This window comes from Ceratotherium simum, chromosome 23 (assembly GCF_057802395.1).
Source record: "Ceratotherium simum simum isolate JZ-2026a chromosome 23, ASM5780239v1, whole genome shotgun sequence".
Classification (NCBI taxonomy): domain Eukaryota; kingdom Metazoa; phylum Chordata; class Mammalia; order Perissodactyla; family Rhinocerotidae; genus Ceratotherium; species Ceratotherium simum.
In genome coordinates, this window is record NC_141922.1 from 38859592 (window position 1) to 38880135 (window position 20544).

Here is a 20544-nt window from a genome sequence, read left to right on the forward strand (position 1 = left end):
AAGAAAAATAAAAGCTATAATTTTTTAAGATAGCCTTGATATGTCCTAGTGCCCTCTTGACTTGAAGTTACAATGTATATATTAACTGAAAGATGTAAGGACACAATTCTGTAAAGTGTTCTAGTAATGCATTAATCATGTATTGTTCTGTCTTTCCTCCTTGTTCAGGACTTGTGCCATTCTCATTGTGACGAGTCCATCATCCACAAGAAGATCATGACTATTATCAACTGCTTTATTAATTCTAGTATACCACCAGCTTTACAAATTGACATTCCATTAGAACAAGCACAGAAGATTATTGAACACAGGAAGGAGTTAGGACCATATGTATTTAGAGAGGCACAGGTAAGAGATCAGGGCATGTTGAGCATATTTTAAAATAGATTGACAATCTAGATATTCTTTTAAAGCTTTTGCATTATTCATATTTGGCAAGGTTCCAATCCTCCTAGTACTAGGATTTATTCTATTTAATTAAAAAAATCTTTGCATATGCCACAGAACATAAGAAACTAGTAACTTACTATTTCATTGATGATAATGTACAGCAAATACAATTATTTAAATACTGTACTTTGACTTCCATGGTTATCATTTTTGTTTCTAACTTATAAAATTCCAGCTAATTCCTTGTTCCTTTCCCACCATTCATATTTCCTTTTAAAATATCTGCTAACACAAAAATGTGTAAAATATGTGCATCCCAAGCTTTGTGTATTTTTAGAGATTGGAATATTCACATAGCTTATAAAATAAGTGAGAGGAGATTTAAGTACCCAACCAACATAAAGTACACAAGCTCATGAAAGGAAAATCATGCTTGTTAACCTGCTCAAGTTACTTCTTTTTAAGATAAATAATAGAAAACAGTGATTTGGTGAACATAATTTATTTGCATTTTGAAAAGCCTTTTAGTGATTGTTGTCCCTGAAAAATGATTAAGCAAAATAAATTATAATACGGGTAGCAGAGAAGGCCATGTCATGGTTTAAGTGATATAAAACAGAGATTGAGGGTATAATTGCCCTTGAGCATGGAAAAAGGCCATTATTCCTTAACATTCATTTGTGAGCCAGCTGTATTCTTAGTCTTCTAAGGAACTGAAAGTGGACTCACAATCCAAATTATGCATTAAAATAGGCAAAAATATAGAGGAATGATTGAGGATGTGCTAGAGAGATATAGAGAAAACATGGTGCCAGAATTGTAGCATCTGTTAGTAGAAGGATCTTAGAGATCACTTAGCCTAGGTCTCCTGATAACCAGGCCAGGGCTTGCCCACCTAGATCAAAGACTGAGTCTGACAGTGAATGTCTGGAGATACTTAACGTTGGTTGGTTCCGGCACACTCTCCAGGGATTGCAGCCAGTGAACTTTATTAAAGTCCTCTAGTTTATGCCTTCTATCTGATTTCATAAAATGGAGTCCTAGACATATCTTAAATATGGACTTTGAAGCATCTGAAAATAAGAGAATGTTGATTCAGGGGCCTCATTCCACCAAATCGACTATTCCTCCTTTGTTTCCTAAGGAAGCTCAGGGGATGGCATCACCTCCTCCCCAGGTATAAGCTGGAGATCTGGTTGCCATCTTCCTGTGTTCCCTTGCCTTCATTCCCTTATCCCCATATCTTCAGTCCCTAAAATGTATCTGTCTCCTTGTTATCTGTCATTCTATCTACTTTTCTCCAACTCCATGCACTACCTCAGTTCGCATCTGCAACATCTCATATTGATTGCCAAAACTCCCTGCCTCTGGGCTCTCTCCAAACCATTTAACTCACTGCAGACAGAGCCATCTTTTTTAAAATGTCTGTCTGATCATGTCACTTCTCTGCTTTGAGTTTCAATTGCTCCCCATTGTCCTCAGAATGAAGACCATACTCCTACATATCCCTCCAGCCACATCTCTTACCACTCCCTTATCTCTCCCCGTCTTACTGAAATATATACTTCCATAAAGGGGCCTTATTTTCTTCCCTCCTGAGCTTTTTGCAGTATCATCTTCTCTCCCTTTTGTTTCTACAGTATCCTATATTTGTCCCTGTCAGAACACTTATCACACCAAATTGAAAATCACTATTCCCATGCCTGACTTTCCCATTAGACTGTAAAGTCTTTGAGGCCAGGGAATATTTCTTCCTTATCTTTGTGGCCTGAATGCCTGGCACAGAATAGGCACTCAGTAACATTTTTGAACACATTAATGAATGATGTGAGAAGAGTTCTATCGTGACAGAAAGGAGTGAGATCAAATTGGAAATGAGAGTAAAGTTGAGTGAAAGGGCTAAAGTGAATAACAAGCTGTTGCCTATTCTAGTGTTGTTATCAGTATAGCCTTTGCCTATCCCTCACCTGAACCTCTAATAGCTTGAAAGTTTTCATCATTCTGCCAAATTTTCACTGGCCCTTTTTACTCATACTAAAGCCACTGCCCATCTGCTGGCAGTGAGCAAAGTAGCTCTATATTTATCATAACATTTTCTTACCCACAGTTTGGTTATCCTTTAAGGTTCTGGACATACAAGGTAATTTTCATGAATAACACGTATGTTATTAACCTAAGATCTTAATTGCAACTTTTAGGAATAGAGCAATTTTATGTCTGCCGTTGAAAACTTGTATCCCAATTGGGACTTGGAAATAAATATATTTGAGAGCTGAGAATGACTAAGGTTTTGGAGAGATAACTGAGACGTAGGGTCAGTAGTTGGTAAGTAGAGGAAGAGGAGAAGTATTTAAGTTTAAGAAGTTCATATAAAGACTACCGTGATCCCTTAACATTGAAGTAGGAGATGACTTAATTAAATGCATGGTGGGAAAATGTAAATGAAATTTTTTTAAAGCCTGCATTTCATCAAATAAAGTATCTCTAGTTTTTGTGTTCACAAGAAGAGGCTGTAGAATTCAATGAGAATATTGTATTTTAAACAGAGTAAATAATTTTAGAATTGCTGATAATATTGATGTACAGAAAAGAGGAGTAATGAAATATACCATTTCAGGACTCTTGTTGATCACTGCAGCATTTACTTTTTTTTTTTTTTTTTTTGGTGAGGAAGATTAGCCCTAAGCTAACATCTGTTACCAATCTTACCCTTTTTTTTGCTTGAGGAAGGTTTGCCCTGAGGTAACATGTGCCAGTCTTCCTCTATTTTGTATGTGGGATGCCACCACAGCATGGCTTGACAAGTGGTGTAGATCCGTGTCTGGGATCTGAACTCACGAACCCGGGCCACTGAAGCGGAGCACACCAGACTTAACCACTACACCACAGGGCCAGCCCTTGCAGCATTTACTTTTTAAAAATTCCTCTTTTCCCCTGAAGACTTGGCTTAGAGCCTAATGGGATGGTTCGTTTTTCTCCAGGGCATTAGGTAAACGCCATTTCTAGGAAGAAGATGTTGAACTTAATCTGATGTAGCAAGTCCTACCTTCTTGGAAGTAATGTATGCCTCTGGAACTAATGGAAAAATTTGGCAGGAAAAATTTGGCATGAGAATTTGAGCAACAAGTCTTATCTCTGTAAATATCACAATTAATCACTTAATGTAGAGTGTCCTCATAGAAAGCATTTGTCCAGGATACCACTCTGCTTTTTAAATGTTACTTTTCTTGCTCTCACATAAAAGAGAGATTATATCATTTAAAAGTTACTCAAGATTTATTCTTAGATCTGCAGCTTTGTTAAAGAGCTTTTCCAGAGGCAAAATGGTATTTCCTTTCTCTAAAAGAAAGAAAAGAGGGGGTGGAGAGGAGTTCCCCTTGATGAACAGAATATTTGGAATACTTGCATAAAACAGCAGAATGTGTGGCAGATCAACTAGTGTACGTTTTTAAAGAAAACATAAATTTATTATTTAAAAAGACCTAATGGATTTTTATTAATACAATCAATTGGTTAGGGAAACATAAAGAATAAAGTGACTTTTAAGTGTGTCTAAGTGTATTTTTTTTAAAAGAAAGACTTCTCATTGGTAGTAAAAAAACATTGATCATAAGCATGTGCTGAGCTAAACTATACCAAGATGTCTGGAGACAATAAGTTGGAGGAAACATGCTGTATATTAAAGATAGAATAGTTAATCCATTATTATGGTGAATTAGAGTTTAAATCGGTACATTTATATAAAATTGTAATCTAAGACATACTTTGTTTTTTACACAGATGACAATTTTTGGTGTTCTGTTTAAATTTTGGCCTCAGTTTTGTGAGTTTAGGAAGAACTTAACTGATGAAAAAATTATGAGTGTTTTGGAGAGAAGACAAGAATATAATAAGCAGAAAAAAAAATTGGCAGTCACAGAAGACGAAAAATTTGCAAAGGTGAGACAAGACTCATTTTGGGTTTAATCAGACTTTTGAAAGGTATGTGATATGTGTGAATTTATAGAAGAACTTGGGCTGAGGAAAAATACAGAGAAGTTTTAGAATATGGATTTTAGTGGCTTTTAAGCCTTCAGTCAGAGGTTTCAGATTTGGTTTTAAATTCCTCAGAATGTCATCTCTTCTATGTGAAAGCTTCCTTGACCCTACGAGGCAACACAATCAGCTTGTATCCACTGTAGTAACATTCCTGCCTCTGTTGGAGTATGCTTTATATTGTTTTGTGAATAAGTTTTTGCATCTGTCACCTTTACTGGACTGAAATCCTCCAGGAAAGTATCTGTCTTATTCATCTGTGTCTCATAAGCACATACACCAGTGTCTCGCACATGCTCAATTATTAAACGTTGTTTACTGACTAAATCAGGAATGAATGAATGAAAAAATATTATGTACTGGGGGCAGCATTTTCAGTATTACAATTACAAAATGATACATTGACTGTAAAATTTGTAAATATGAATCATAAATTGCCCAGCCTGCCTATTTGTTATTCTGTCCATTTATTCATCCATTCATCTGTCTCTCTTTATATTTATCTATTTTCTTTGAATTGAAAAGGGATAATTGCTCCCAAGTCATGTATTTTATTTATTAATAAGTTTATACCTATTCTATTTTTTATTTATTTTTTTATTTTATTTTTTTTGTGAGGAAGATCAGCCCTGAGCTAACATCCATGCCATTCCTCCTCTTTTTGCTGAGGAAGACTGGCCCTGGGCTAACATCTGTGCCTATCTTCCTCCACTTTATATGGGACACCACCACAGCATGGCCTGACAAGTGCTACGCCACGGAGCCAGCCCTCTATTTTTTAAAAGAAATTTAAAATATATCAAAATATACAAAAGTAATGTAATAAACACTCATATTTGCACAGGTCAGAATAAATACTGTTAACATTTTCCCTCGTTTGCTTTTTTTTCCCTTAAGAAATAAAATATTGCAGAAAGAAGAAACTCGCTTAACCCCAGCCTAAGTTCTATTACTCTCCCCACCCCCAAGAACAACCGTGAAGTTTAGGATATATTCTGCTAGCTCTTTTTCAACATAGTGTTTTATACATGTATGTGGATTCATAAATAATACAGAGGACTGTTTTGTATATATTTTAACTTACATAAATGGTACCATATTGTATTAGTCTGCTTGGGCTATCATAACAAAACACCACAGACTGGGTGGCTTAAACAACAGAATTTATTTTCTCACTGTTCTGGCGGCTAGAAGTCCCAGATCAATGTGCCAGCTGATTTAACTCCTGGTGAGAGCTCGCTTTCTGGCTTGTGTATGGCCACCTTCTGGCTGTCTCCTCTCAAGGTGGGGAGAGAAAGAGATCTCTCTTCTCTCCTTCTTCTTATAAGGCCGCAGTCCCTTCAGATTAGGGCTCCACCCTTATGACCTCATTTAACCTTAATTACCTCTTAAGGACCCTATCTTCAGATACAGTCACACTGGAAGTTAGGGGTTCAACTGTGAATTTGGGTGGGGGACATAATTCAGTCCATAGCACATATTGTGCAATATGTGTTTCTACACCTTGCTTTTTAAACTCAACTTTATGTCTTTTAATTCTGCCCATGCTGTATACTTAGATCTAGTTTATTCAGTTTAATTGCTGCATACTATTCCATCACATGAATAAATATACTATTTTTATTTAACTATTTATTGTTGGATGTTTGTTTTCAGTTTTCACCTTTACAAATAGCACTGCAGACAATATTCCTGTAAATGTCTCCATATTCACATGTATAAAAATTTTTTTGGAATTGCTGAGTAATAGAGTATGTGTGTTTTTAGTAGAGTAGGTGCTACCATTTTGTTTTCCCTGTGAATATGTCAGTCTGTGTTCCTACCAGCAGTATATGAGAACACTACTTTTCCCCATTTGGTAGTCCCCATCTGGTATGTTTAGACTTTGAAATTTTTGCCAATCTGATGATGACAAATAGTATGTCTTCATTCTAATGCATTTATTTACATTTTCCTAATTATTAGTGAGGTGGAGCAACTTTTCACGTGTTAACTGACTATTCATATATTTTGATCAGGATGGTAAAGAACCTACACATCAGTTTGGGGAGAATTGACATCACAACAACATTGTATCTTCCAATCCATGAACACAATATATCTCTATGTAGTTCTTCTTTAATTTCTCTCAGCAATGATTTGTAGTTTTCAATGACAGATCTTGAATGTATTTTGTGAAATTTATTCCAAAATATTTCATATTCGAAATAATGCTATTGCTGTTATATTTTTTAAATTTCAAATTACAAGTGACTTTTTAGAAAAATTTTTATTTTGAAATAATTAACAATCACAGAAAGTTGCAAAGATAGTAGAGAACTCCTATCTACCCTTCCACTCAGTTTCCCCCAATGGCTACATCTTACCTTAACTATACTACAGTAGTAAAATCAGAAAAATGACATTGGTACAAGCTGTGTGTATAGTTCTATGCCATTTTATCACGTGTAGATTCAAGTAACCAACACTGCATTCAAAATATACCACAAAGGGCCGGCCCCATGGCTTAGCGGTTAAGTGCACACGCTCCGCTGCTGGCGGCCCGGGTTTGGATCCCGGGCGTGCACCGACGCACCGCTTCTCCGGCCATGCTGAGGCCGCATCCCACATACAGCAACTAGAAGGATGTGCAGCTATGACATACAACTATCTACTGGGGCTTTGGGGGGAAAAATAAATAAATAAATAAAATCTTTAAAAAAAAATATATATATATACCACAAAGATCTCCCTAGTGACCATGAGTTATATCCACTCCCCCACCCTTTATTCCTAATGTCTGGCAACCACAAATCTGTTCCCATTTCTATAATTTTGTCATTTTGAGAATGTTATATAAATGAAATCATACAGTTTGTGATTTTTTGAGATTGGCTTTTTCCACTCAACATAAATGCCCTTGGGGTCCATCCAAGTTGTTTTGTATATCCATAGCGTGTCCTCTTTTTTGCTGAGTAGTGTTCCATGGTGCTTTTATACTATACTTTAACCATTCAGTCATTGAAGAACATTTGATTGTTTCCTGTTTTGGGCTATTACAATAAATAATACAATTATGTGTTGTTTAACAGCAGGGATATGTTCTGAGAAATGTGTCGTTAGGCAGTTTCATTATTGTGCGAACATCATAGAGTGTACTTACACAAACCTGGATATACCTAGTAGGTATAGCCTACTACACACCTAGGCTATATAGTACTAATCTTATGGGACCACCGTCGTATGTGAGGTCTGTTGTTGACTGAAATGTCGTTGTTTGGCGCATGACTCTATAGTCACTCCTGCTTTCTTATTCTTTTTTTTGGTTTGAGTACTGTTATTTAATAACAGCTTTATTGAAATTTAATTCACATACCATAAAATTCACACTTCTAAAGTGTACAATTTTGTGATTTTAGTATAGTCACAGAGTTGTGCAGCCATCACTACTACTTAATTTTAGCAGTCCCTCCCTATTCCTCCCTCCCCCCCAGCCCCTGGTAGCCACTAATCTACTAATCTACTTTCTATATCTGGACATTTCATATAAATGAAATTATACAATATATGGCCTTTTGTGACTGGCTTCTTTCACTTAGCAGAATATTTTCAAGGTCCATCCATGTTGTAGCATTTATCAGTACTTCATTCTTTTTATGGCCAAATAATATTCCACTATGTGTGCATTTTGTTTATCCATTCATCAGTTGGTGTACATTTGAGCTGTGGACATTCTTATACAACTTCGTGTGTGGATATGTTTTCATTTTTCTTGGGACCTAGAAGTTAAATTGTTGGCTCATATGGTAACTGTATGTTTAACCTTTTGAGCAACTGCTAAACGTCTCCAAAGATGCAGAGCTAGCTTTCTCTCTTTTGATGTTTGCAAAGTATATCTTTTTCCATTCCTTTACTTTACTAACTGTATCATTATATTTGAATTAAGCATATAGTTGGGTCATGGTTTCTTGTTGTTTTTTTATTTAAATATACTCTGTCAATCCCTGTCTTTTAATTGGTGTATTTAGTCTATTTATCTTTAATATAATTATATTGATATGTTGGTTTCTAAGTCTGTCATTTTAGTTTTTGTTTTGTTTGTTCCCATTATTTTTCATTTTTTTCTCTTTCCTTTGTCTTGCATTCCTGTGGATTACTTGAACATTTCTTAGAATTTTGGTATATCTTTGTTTAGATGTTGTAGTGGTTACTTTAGATATTACATTATACATACATAACTTAGCACAGTCTATTGGTGTTGACATTTTACCGGTTTAAGTAGAGTATAGAAACTACCACCTTTTAAGTCCCTTTCCTCTCACCTGTTTATAATTATCTTAAATATTTCCTCAACATACATTGAGAACCACATCAGACAATTTTATAATTTTTGCTCTAACCATCAAACGTAAATTAGGAAACTCAAGGGGAGAAGAAAAGTCTATTATATTTACCCATACTTTTGCTCTTTCCATTTTTCTTCCTTCCTGATGTTCTAAGATTTTTTATTTTGTCCTTTCTTTTCTCTGTAATAAGGTATTGTTTCTCACTTACTGCTCTCAAGATTTTTTCTATGTCTTTAGTTTTCAGAATTTTGATTATGATGCGTTTTGTGTGGATTTCTTTGGGCTCATTCTGTTTAAGGATTGCTCAGGTTCTTGAGACTGTAGGTTTATGTCTTTTTCCAATTATCAGGGGGGATTTATAAACATATTACATATGTGTGTGTATATATCTGTATATATACACTTTCTTTCTGATCCATATATATGATTTATACACACACTAATGTGGCTTAAATAGCTTCTCAATAGAGCTTTCCATCCCAATCCTTTTTCTTTCTTCTTTTACCATACTTTTATTGATAATCTACTACATAGAGGTTTATTGATCATCCACTAGATACTGATCCATACTACATATGCCAGGGATATGGATATAATTTACATATAAGGCAGATAGACACACATATACACTTAACTGCAAATGATATAAACAAAAAAAACTGAAATCACAGAAAACGAGCAATTAATTGTTTTGGGGGGAGGAAAAGGACCTTACAGAAAAGGTAAACTTGAGTTAGTCTTAAAAAGTAGGATTTTAGCAAATGGTTCTAAATATATATTTATTGAATAAATTAATATAGAAGTGAGGAGGATATAAAGAAGATCTCTTACTGAACCCTAAACTCTGAGGAAAAACTTCACAGCTTTCTAAGTGTAGTCCTAAGTAGTCTTCGTTTGCTTAGATATATGGTACACATATTGTCTGAAACAAAAGTTGGGACATATGGTGTGATGAGAGTAGAGAAAATCTTAAATTGCTATTTCTCCAGAAAATTCAGGATGTATATTTATATCATCTGTATTATACTTTGGTTATGGAAATGCAAATGTCCTTAATTGATCTCTTCATCTGTTCCTATCTTTTAACTGGTAACTACTAACAGGGTTAGATACAAAGTGAAAAGCAACCCTTTTGTAGGGTGAATGATCCTAAAGAAAAAAAAGGAATTCTAGCCAACAAATTGGATAACCTAGAAGAAATGGGTAAATTCTTAGAATCATACAACCACTCAAAACTGAATCAAGGAGAAATAGAGAATCTGAATAGACCAATCACAAGTAAAGAGATTGAAATAGTAATCAAAAACATCCCCAAAACAAAAGTCCAGGACCAGATGGCTTCTCTGGTGAACTATACCAAACATTCAAAGAAGATTTAATACCTATCCTTCTCAAACTATTCCAAAATATTGAAGAAGATGAGATGCTTCCTAACTCATTCTATGAGGCCAATGTTACCCTGATACCAAAACCAGACAAGGACAACACAAAAAAGGAAAATTACAGGTCAATATTGCTGATGAACATAGATGCAAAAATCCTCAACAAAATATTAGCAACTCAAATACAACAACACATTAAAAGGATCACACACCACGATAAGGTGGGATTTATTCCAAGGATGCAGGAATTGTTCAACATCTGTAAATCCATCAATATGATATACCACGGTAACAAAATAAGTAATAAAAATCATGTGATCATCTCAATAGATGCAGAGAAAGCATTTGACAAGATCCAACATCCGTTTATGACAAAAACTCTCAGTAAAATGGGTATAGAAGGAAAGTACCTCAACATGATAAAGTCCATATGACAAACCCACAGCCAACATCATACTTAATGGTTAAAAAGTGAAAGCTATTCCTCTAAGAACAGAAACAAGACAAAGGTGCCCACTCTCTCCACTCTTATTCAGCATAGTACTGAAAGTCCTAGCTGGAGCAATTAGACAAGAAAAATAAATAAAAGGGATCCAAATTGGAAAGGAAGAAGTAAAACTCTGTTTGCGGATGACATGATTCTGTACATAGAAAACCCTAAAGAATCCACCAGAAAACCATTAGAAATAATCAACTACAGCAAAGTTGCAGGGTACAAAATCCACATACAAAAAATCAATTGTATGTCTATACGCTAGCAATGAACTAGCAGAAAGAGAAGTCAAGAATACAATCCCGTTTACAATTGCAACAAAAAGAATAAAATATCTAGGAATAAATTTAACCAAGGAGGTGAAAGACCTATACACTGAAAACTATAAGATATTATTGAAAGAAATCAAAGAAGACATAAAGAAATGTAAAGATATTCCCTGCTCATGGATTGGAAGAATAAATGTAGTTAAAATGTCCATATTACCCAAAGCAATCTACAGATTCAATGCAATCCCAATCAGAATCCCAATGACATTCCTCACGGAAATAGAACAAAGAATCCTGAAATGTATACGGAACAACAAAAGACCCCAAATAGCCAAAGCAATCCTGAGAAAAAAGAACAAAGCTGGAGAGTCACAATCCCTGACTTCAAAATACACTACAAAGCTATAGTAATCAAAACAACATGGTACTGGCAGAAAAACAGACATACAGATCAATGGAACAGAATTGAAAGCCCAGAAATAAAACCACCTATACATGGACAGCTAATCTTCGACAAAGGAGCCAAGAACATACAATGGGGAAAGGAAAGTCTCTTCAATAAATGGTGTTGGGAAAACTGGACAGCCACATGCAAAAGAATGAAAGTAGATCATTATCTTACACCATACACAAACATTAACTCAAACTGGATTAAAGACTTGAATGTAAGACCTGAAACCATAAAACTCTTAGAAGAAAATACAGGCAGTTCATTCTTTGGCATTGGTCTTAGCAGCATCTTTTTTTTTTTTTTTTTAAGATTTTATTTATTTATTTTTTCCCCCCAAAGCCCCAGTAGATAGTTGTATGTCATAGCTGCACATCCTTCTAGTTGCTGTATGTGGGACGCAGCCTCAGCATGGCCGGAGAAGCGGTGCGTCGCTGCACGCCTGGGATCCGAACCCGGGCCGCCAGCAGCGGAGCGTGCGCACTTAACCGGTAAGCCACGGTGCTGGCCCTTAGCAGCATCTTTTTGAATACCATGTCTACTCAGGCAAGGGAAACAAAAGAAAAATAAATGGGCCTACATCAGACTAAAAAGCTTCTGCAAAGCAAAGGAACATATCAACAAAACAAAAAGACAACCCACCAACTGGGAGAAAATATTTGCAAATCATATATCCGACAAGGGGTTAATTTCCAAAATATGTAAAGAACTCATATAACTCAATAGCAGAAAACAAACAACCTGATCAGAAAATGGGCAGAGGATATGAACAGACATTTTTCCAAAGAAGACATAGAGATGGCCAACAGGCACATGAAAAGATATTCCACATCACTAATTGTTAGGGAAATGCAAATCAAAACTACAATGAGATATGGCCTTACAACCATCAGAATGGCTGTAATTAACAAGACAAAAAATAACAAGTGTCAAGAGGATGTGAGAAAACGGAACCCTCATATGCTGCTGGTGGGAATGCAAACTGGTGCAGTTGCTATGGAAAACAGTGTGGAGATTTCTCACAAAATTAAAAATAGCAATACCATATGATCTAGCAATCCCACTACTGTGTATTTATCCAAAGAACATGAAATCAACAGTACAAATACATGTACGCACCCCTGTGTTCACTGTAGCATTATTCACAATAGCCACGACATGGAAGCAATCCAAGTGCCCATCAATGGATGAATGGATAAAGAAGATGTGGTATATGTATATATAGATAGAATAGAATACTCAACCATAAAAAAAGACAAAATTGTCCCACTTGCAACAATGTGGATGGACCTTGAGGATATTATGCTGAGCGAAATAAGCCAGACAGAGAAAGATGAACACCGTATGATTTCACTTACATATGGAAGATAAACACATGGATAAGGAGAATAGATTAGTGGTTACCAGAGAGAAGGGGTTGGGAGGAGGGCAAAAGGGGTAAAGGGGCACATATGTATGGTGAGGGATAAAAACTAGACTATTGGTGGTGAACACAATGCAGTCTATACAGAAACTGATATATAATAATGTACACCTGAAATTTGCACAGTTATATGCCAATATGACCTCATTAAAATAATTTAAAAATATAAAAATTAAAACAAGGAATTCTACTTTTGAATATTCTTATTATATACAGTAAACATATTGTTGTCACTTATTAGCACAATTTCACACATGCATTTATTTTAACATGGAAAATGTAAGGTAAAGACCAATATAGTAGAAGCTGTTTGTTCCAAAATTTTATTGTCAATGAAGACATATGAGGAAATGTTGGAAAAAATGAACATAGGAAACCCACAATGTTTTTGTAACATAAAAATGTGTATTCTGAAAAAAATCACTTACTGTGAAAAGCATTGGATTTCCTTAGGTAATCCAATGGGCATGGGACTCTTGAGTTTCTTATCCTCAATTTTATCTATCACCTTATGGTAATAATATTAATCTCACATGATTTTAGAGGGATTAATTAAAATTGTGTGTATAAAAGACCATGTAAGCTATTCCACTATGTAATTGTAAGGTAGTATTTGATCTGGGACAGGCTAGCATAGTGGATAGGAGTGCAGTCTCTAGAGTCAGACTGCCTGATTTGGAATCCTGGCTTTCCAATGATCAGTTCTAGTATTTTAGGCAGAGCACTTCATTTCCCAAAACCTCATTTTTTTTCAGTAAAATGGAGATAGTAATAGAACTTACATTTGGGGTAGGATTAAATAAGATATATGAAGCACAATGCACATCATAAAGCAAGTGTTAGTTATTATTATTAATATTGTAGCAGTATTTGTCCTTTTTAACAAAAATACTAGTATCAAATACATCCTCTGTCTCTTGTTCTTATAAATGAATCAAATGGAACTGGGTAATCTGAAGAAAGTTATGACAGGAGAATCTCATGAAAAACTTCCATCTAGTTTAATATCAAGTACTTAAAATGAGCAGTGGAAAATTTATTATCAAAGGATCACAATGATTTAAATAAATAAAACTTTTGAACTTTTAAATGGCAAAAAATAAAAGACAAATTGGGAAACAAAATGTATGATGAAGTTATCAAAATAAATTGTAAAAAATATAAATACTCTTCACAGAAAATTGGGCAAGTGTATTAACAGACAATTCACAAAAGAAATACAAAGGATTAAAAGCATTAAAAGATGTTTAACTTCCTTTCTAACCAAAGACATGCAAAAGAGCAAGGAGGAAAATATCCAGTGTTGGTTAAGGGTATGAGAAACAGGCCTACAAACTCATATGTTACTGGAGAAAGTGTAAAATGGTCATATATTGTTTAAAATATTCATTCTTTTTATGTGTGTGTGTGAGGAAGATCAGCCCTGAGCTCACATCCATGCCAATCCTCCTCTTTTTACTGATGAAGACTGGCCCTGGGCTAACATCTGTGCCCATCTTCCTCCACTTTATATGGGACGCCGCCACAGCACGGCCTGACAAGCGGTGCAATGGTGCGCGCCTGGGATCCGTACGCGGGCCACCAGCAGCGGAGCGCGCACACTTAACCGCTACGCCATGGGGCCGGCTCAGTATTACTTCTTTTTAAACCAGCAAATATACTTCTAGAAATTTATGTTAAAGGAGAGAATTTGAGAAATGCACAAAGATGTATGTACACAACATCACTTATAATAGTAAAATATGAAAAATGACCTAAGTTTCTAATAGCAGGCATTATCTATGGTCATCCCTTTACTAGAATATTATTCATCTGTTGAAATGATGATATAGTTTATTCTTTTATCAGTCAACAAATATTTGAGTGCATAAGATCATTTATCCATTGAAAATATGATGTATTTTATTCATTTAATCATCCAACAAATATGCGAGTGTATCCTCTGTGTTCTACAGTAGGCATACGTGGTGAATGATACAAAGGCCCTGCCCTTTACATTCCCGTTCTACATTTATTCACATGGAAACATTTTTTACAACATTTTGCATGAAAAATCAGATTTTAAAAAGAGCACATATACTGTGATTCATTTGAATGAAATTTATGCAATAAAATATAAATATTAAAATTATAGATTATATCTATGCATTTCCCTAATGAGAAATTGGGATGGATGCTCATGAAAATGTTTGTAGTGGTTTTTCTTGGATGCTAGAATTTGGGGGTGATTTTTACATTCAACTTCATAATTTCTATCATTTATTTTTTAATATTTTCATAATAATATGAAATAAAATTAAAGATTTAACAGATTATATCACATTAATGATATTGACTTGATGAAACCTCAGGTGTGATGCTCAGCACAAAATACTTTTTCATATGATGGTATGACTCCTTAACTGTATGTTTATATTAATATAGCATTATCCCTTTTTTGGAATAATTTAATTTAATATAATTACAGGATGGGATCAAACAATCTGCAAGTACTTCAGGATCTGCTGTCAAAAACTCTGCTTTAGTTAGTGACCCAGTTTTAGGCCTACAAGCATACAGCCGACAGGTAAGCAGGAAAGGTGTCACAGATCGCACTTCTATAGAGCATTGGGTAGTAGAATGCAGTAACTCAGTCATTTGACGTTAGCAGGGGAGTGTTTGAAAATGAAGCTAAAATTACAATAGTAGGAGAGATTGGAAGAGAACTTCCTTGAGCCTTCGGAGAACATTAAAATTTCAGCTGATCTTGGACAATATAATCAAGGAAAATAATTCCTGAGACATATGAAGAAGATTTAAGTGGCAGAACTTGAAATGGCTATGTTATTGGAAAAGAGAGAATAAGTCAGATATAGAACAAGATACAATACATATAGGTTGATATATTCTTGGGTTAAGAGAAGAAAGTCAAATGCTTAGTCTCAGTTTTTTAATTCTTTGAAGTGGTCATAAAATTGGCCAGTACATGACCATCAACTAATATATTTACAATTTTTATGTTTATATTTACATTTATAATTGTACATTAATATCACTTCCCTGAAATTTCATCAGTTTAATTTATGTCCCTTTTTAATGACTTGTATTGAAAGTGTTTGCATCTTAGGATAATACTAGCTCAAGAAACAATTTTTTGATATTTAGGAATGGCAAATCAGTTCAGCTACTCAGCTAAGATAACTGATTGGCTATGAAGCTATTATTGAGAGAAGTGAAATGTCCAATTTTGTGGAATCATACATTGAAAAAGATATATCTAAAAGTGTATGATAGTTAGTAGTGCCATTTGGAAGTACATTCATTAGCAAATGACTAGCATTAAATTTCAAAAACATGGTATAAAAATAAAAGGGGAAAGGTGGAACTAGAGACACTAGGCTTTTAATTTTTACACTGTCAATTACAAGTCAATATTACCTTGAAGTGGGAAAAAAATCACTTAATCTCCTTTGAGCCTGTTTCCTTCTCTCTCAAAAAGAGAAAGAGAGAAAGGGATGATGATGATGATGATGATGATGATGTTGATGATTTCCTGTCATATGTCTCAAGATTTTTGTAAGAAACTCAAAATCTTTAGGAAACAAAAGGAGTTTTATAAATATAAATTATTATTATTGCTGTTGTTGTTGCTATTTAAGATATACATGTTGAATTACTCTAGCTTTTGGTAAAATAATAATACACTGCCATTTTGTAAGTGTGGATGTTCTGTATATGCATTTGTTTCACATAGATTTTGCACATTGAAGAATTGTAATGAATCCAAATGTAAAACTACCCCCCAAAAACTTGGATCTTTCCTAAGCACCAAAATGCGCAATCAAACTAAATATATAAAGGTGATTGAATAGCTGTCAAGAAATCTATAAAGCTTTTGCGACATTAATTCACTGAGAAATAGTGCATCATCCTCCTCACATCCCTACCCACCTACTCCCCAACCTGGGGCCAGGGAATTAAAAACTTTAGGTTAAGGCTATGGGAAAAAGTACCTTTACTTCATCATAAATCTTCTTATTAAAACGGAGTAAGGTAGATTGATAACAATTTGTGGTACCCAGTTAAAAGGTTAAATGGGTTACTTCCGTTTGTGAAAATTCTTATAATTATAAATTTATGATATGTGCACATTTCTTTATATGTGTTATATTTCAATAAGTTTAAATGAAGGGGCTTATCTAAGCCATCTTACCTTCAGTTTATTTCCTGCAACAAATATTTTCAAAATTAACTGTGAAAATTGTCTTTCTAGCCAACCTGGTGCTACTCAAAGTACATAGAAGCCTTAGAACAAGAAAGGATTCTTCTTAAAATTCAAGAAGAAATGGAAAAAAAGTTGTATGCAGGTAGTTTTGCTTTTTGCTTACAGGGTTGCTTTGTTATCTTCTGTCATACATTAATTTTAGAGGACTGTGCCGATGATTACTTCACTGTTTTCCTTATTTCTCTTATCTTTGTGCAGCCACACCATCTTTTACAAATTTTAAGTCTACTGCTTCAGCTATGTCTTTGAAAAAGTCTGTATCTTCCTACAACATCCAGAGTGAGTTTCCGTGACAGCCTATCTTCAGTTCTTTTTTCCTTATTGTTAGAGTTCTGCCTCTCACCTGGCCATCCAGAATATACAGGCCAGGAAGAGATGAGGACTGCCTCACTCTCAACTGCCCTGACCCCCAAATTAGGAGAATTTCAGTGTGTGGGGGGTGTGTGGGTGTGGGTGTGGGTGTGGGTGTGTGTGGCCTGTTTCTCTCTGTCTGTTTTTTCTCCTCTGCTGAGGAGGAAAGACTGAGACATGTATCTAACACTTCATCCCCTTTCCAGAGTGACAGCTCTCGTGTGAGCATGTACCCTGTTGCTGATAGGTGCAAGGTAAGTCATAGACTGAAAGTTGATCATACCGTCTATGTCCCTCTAGCACACACACTCATGCACATGCACGCTCACACATGCACACACTCAAAACACTTGCACACACACACATACATACCCAACTAACAAACTAATGGGTAGGAGCCTCTTGCCTCCCTTCTGAATGGCACAGTCTCCTGAAAAGGAAGGCCTCTGGGGAATGATCATTTATTGCTTCTATTTATTCCTTATCTGTTCTTGTCTTCCACAAAGAACATGTATGGAAGAATGCGCTTGAGCTCAGTCCCAAGTTTTCCCAAGTGGAGATTTCCAAGCTCCATTTTCCCAAGTTGGGAATATAAGAAGGAACTGAAAATCAAGCTGGGGTCCTTCTCTCATACCGACACTGATGTGATTATACAGTTTTGATTGGACACTAATGTTAGAGTTTAACAGTGCCCCTACTAAGGAGTAGGAGAGAATAATGTGTATAATAGAATAAGAGAGTAGGGTATGTGTAACCCATTGACCCAATACTTGAAGAACTCAGTAAAAGCCCCCTTTCTCTTATCTTGTCTTGCAGCTTAGCTTTTTGTTTCTCAAAATCTTTAGGTTTCTGGTTCTTGGGTGGGTGTGATGAGCAGGCCTTTATGTTCTTAGCCTGCTCATCTTTTTTCTCTTCTGGTTGATCCTGGCCACTGCTCCCTTCTGCCAGTTCCCCCACCCCTTAGACCAACCTGACCACATCCCCAGCGTTTAGGGTTTGCTGACACATCTGTTAACGTTTTTAATCCTTATTACAAACATGTGTAAGTTTTTTGTTGTTTTGTATTTATATTTTCTATAGCTGCTTATGTTTTCAGCCATTTATTTTTCTTTTGCAGAAATTCTTTAAACCAAATTTAACTGTCATGGAAGCTCAAGTGATTTTTTGATGATCTGCATTAGAGCACGTCTACCATCTAAATAAAGTTTGGTTTGTTTTAATCCCACAGTTTCAAAATTACAGCTGTTCTGTACACATGACACACAAGACTATAAAATTTTTAAAAACTTATTTAGAATAAAATGACTTCTATCTAGGTTAGAAGAATCAAAATGTTTTGCTTATCACAGACCTTAAAGAAGTATAATGTTATGCTCCTCAAGTAATCTTTCAACAAATATTCCTTGAGCATTTACTATATTTGACTACCAGATATATTAAACAGGTAGTTAGGGGACTAATATTCCTAGCAATAAGTTGACCCAAAACGTAACAGGAAGAGCCTTCGCCACCCCATCCCTATCCTCAACTCTAAAGGAGCCATATAGTAAAGCAGTGGTTCTCAAACTTTAGTGGGCATAAGACTCACTTGTGACATTTGCCAGCAATGCAGATTCCCGGGGCCACTCTCTGAGAGTCTGATTCTTGAGCAGTCGTTCTTGAGCAGGACCCGGAATCTCCCTCTTAACAGACATCCTAGGTGATTCTGATGCAGGTGTTCCACAGACCACTCTTTGTGATAAACTGTTAGGGTAGCAAGAGAAGAGATTTAAAAGGTAAAAGCCCTCTTATTAACTGGAGTTATACTTGTAGCAGAGAGAACCCAGACATATACCCACCTATCCGCTTCCCTGGAGGGGCGGGGGAAAGGAGAGTGTGTAAGAAATGACGTGGGAGGATGAACCTTCACCATCTGTAGACCTCAGGACTCAGAAGCTTGAAGGACCGTGATCTGGATTACTGGATTGGAGGCATTGGACTTCAATTCTAGTATAATCCCAGAAAATATTTTCAAAGTAGAAACTGCCATTCCTGATTCTCTAAAGAGTGAGATGTTTTAAAGAGGGAAAGCATCAGGTGGCACACTTCAGAGCTCTTTTTTTTTTTTTCCTAAAGCAGTGGTTTTTGGACACTTTAAAAAAATTTTTTTTTGGTGATGAAGATTAGCCCTGAGCTAACATCTACTGCCAATCCTCCTCTTTTTGCTGAGGAAGTTTGGCCCTGGGCTAACATCCGTGCCCATCTTCCTCTACTTTATATGTGGGATGCCTGCCACATTGTGGCTTGATAAGTGGTGTGTAGGTCCGCGCCTGGGATCCAAACCCCCGAACCCTGGGCTGCCGAAGCAGAGCACGCAAACTCAAGACTGTGCCACCAGGCTGGGCCCTGGACACTTTCTTTTTCTTTTAGAGCATTAGAACCCTGTGTTTTCCTCTGCTTCCATACCGCCACATGCCCCATAGTTGCTGTGAAGTTTGTATCTGTTTTCCATTTGTTGCCCTTGTTCTTCGTTTCTTTTTTTGTGTTCCACTCTTTTTCTGCCTTCTCTTGGTTTTAATTGAGCATTTTATGTGATTTCGTTTTCTCTCCTCTCTTAGCATATCAATTATACTTCTTTTTAAAATTTTCTTATTGGTTGCTCTAGAGTTTGCAATATACATTTACAACTAATGAAAATCTACTTTCAAATAACACTATACCGCTTCATGTAGTGCAAGTACCTTATAATAGAGTATGTCCAGTTCCTTCCTCCTGTCCATTATCACATTGCTGTCAATTCATTTCACTTATCCTAAGTTATAATCACTGAGTGCATTATTGCTGTTATTATTTTGAACAAACTTTTTTGTTAGGTCAATTAAGAATAAGGAAAATAATACATATTATTTTACTTTAATTTATTCCTTCTCCAATGCTCTTCCCTTCTTTACGTAGATAGATCCGAGTTTCTGACCTATACCATTTTCCTTCTTGCTGAAGAATTTCTTTTAACATTTCTTGCAAGGCAGGTCTACTGGAGACAAATTCCGTCAATTTTTGTTTGCCTTAGAAAGTCTTTATTTCTCCTTCACTTTTGAAGGATAATTTCACTGGATACAGAATTCTAGGTTAGTGGTTTTTTTCTTTCAACACTTCAGATATTTCACTCCATGCTCTTCTTGCTT

At 35.6% G+C, this 20544-nt stretch overlaps 1 protein-coding gene across 1 annotated transcript in view; it reads left to right on the top strand.

Moving 5' to 3' along the window:
* RGS22 (regulator of G protein signaling 22) overlaps positions 1–19467 on the top strand; it is a 142804-nt gene extending 123337 nt beyond the window's left edge. The window contains exons 24-30 of the mRNA XM_087447121.1: positions 169–348; positions 4171–4329; positions 15233–15331; positions 17018–17114; positions 17228–17308; positions 17587–17634; positions 18498–19467. Coding sequence (XP_087303247.1) covers positions 169–348; positions 4171–4329; positions 15233–15331; positions 17018–17114; positions 17228–17308; positions 17587–17591 — 621 coding nt within the window. The 3' untranslated portion in view covers positions 17592–17634; positions 18498–19467. The remainder of the gene's footprint in view (positions 1–168; positions 349–4170; positions 4330–15232; positions 15332–17017; positions 17115–17227; positions 17309–17586; positions 17635–18497) is intronic.
* Positions 19468–20544: the final 1077 nt, after the last annotated feature.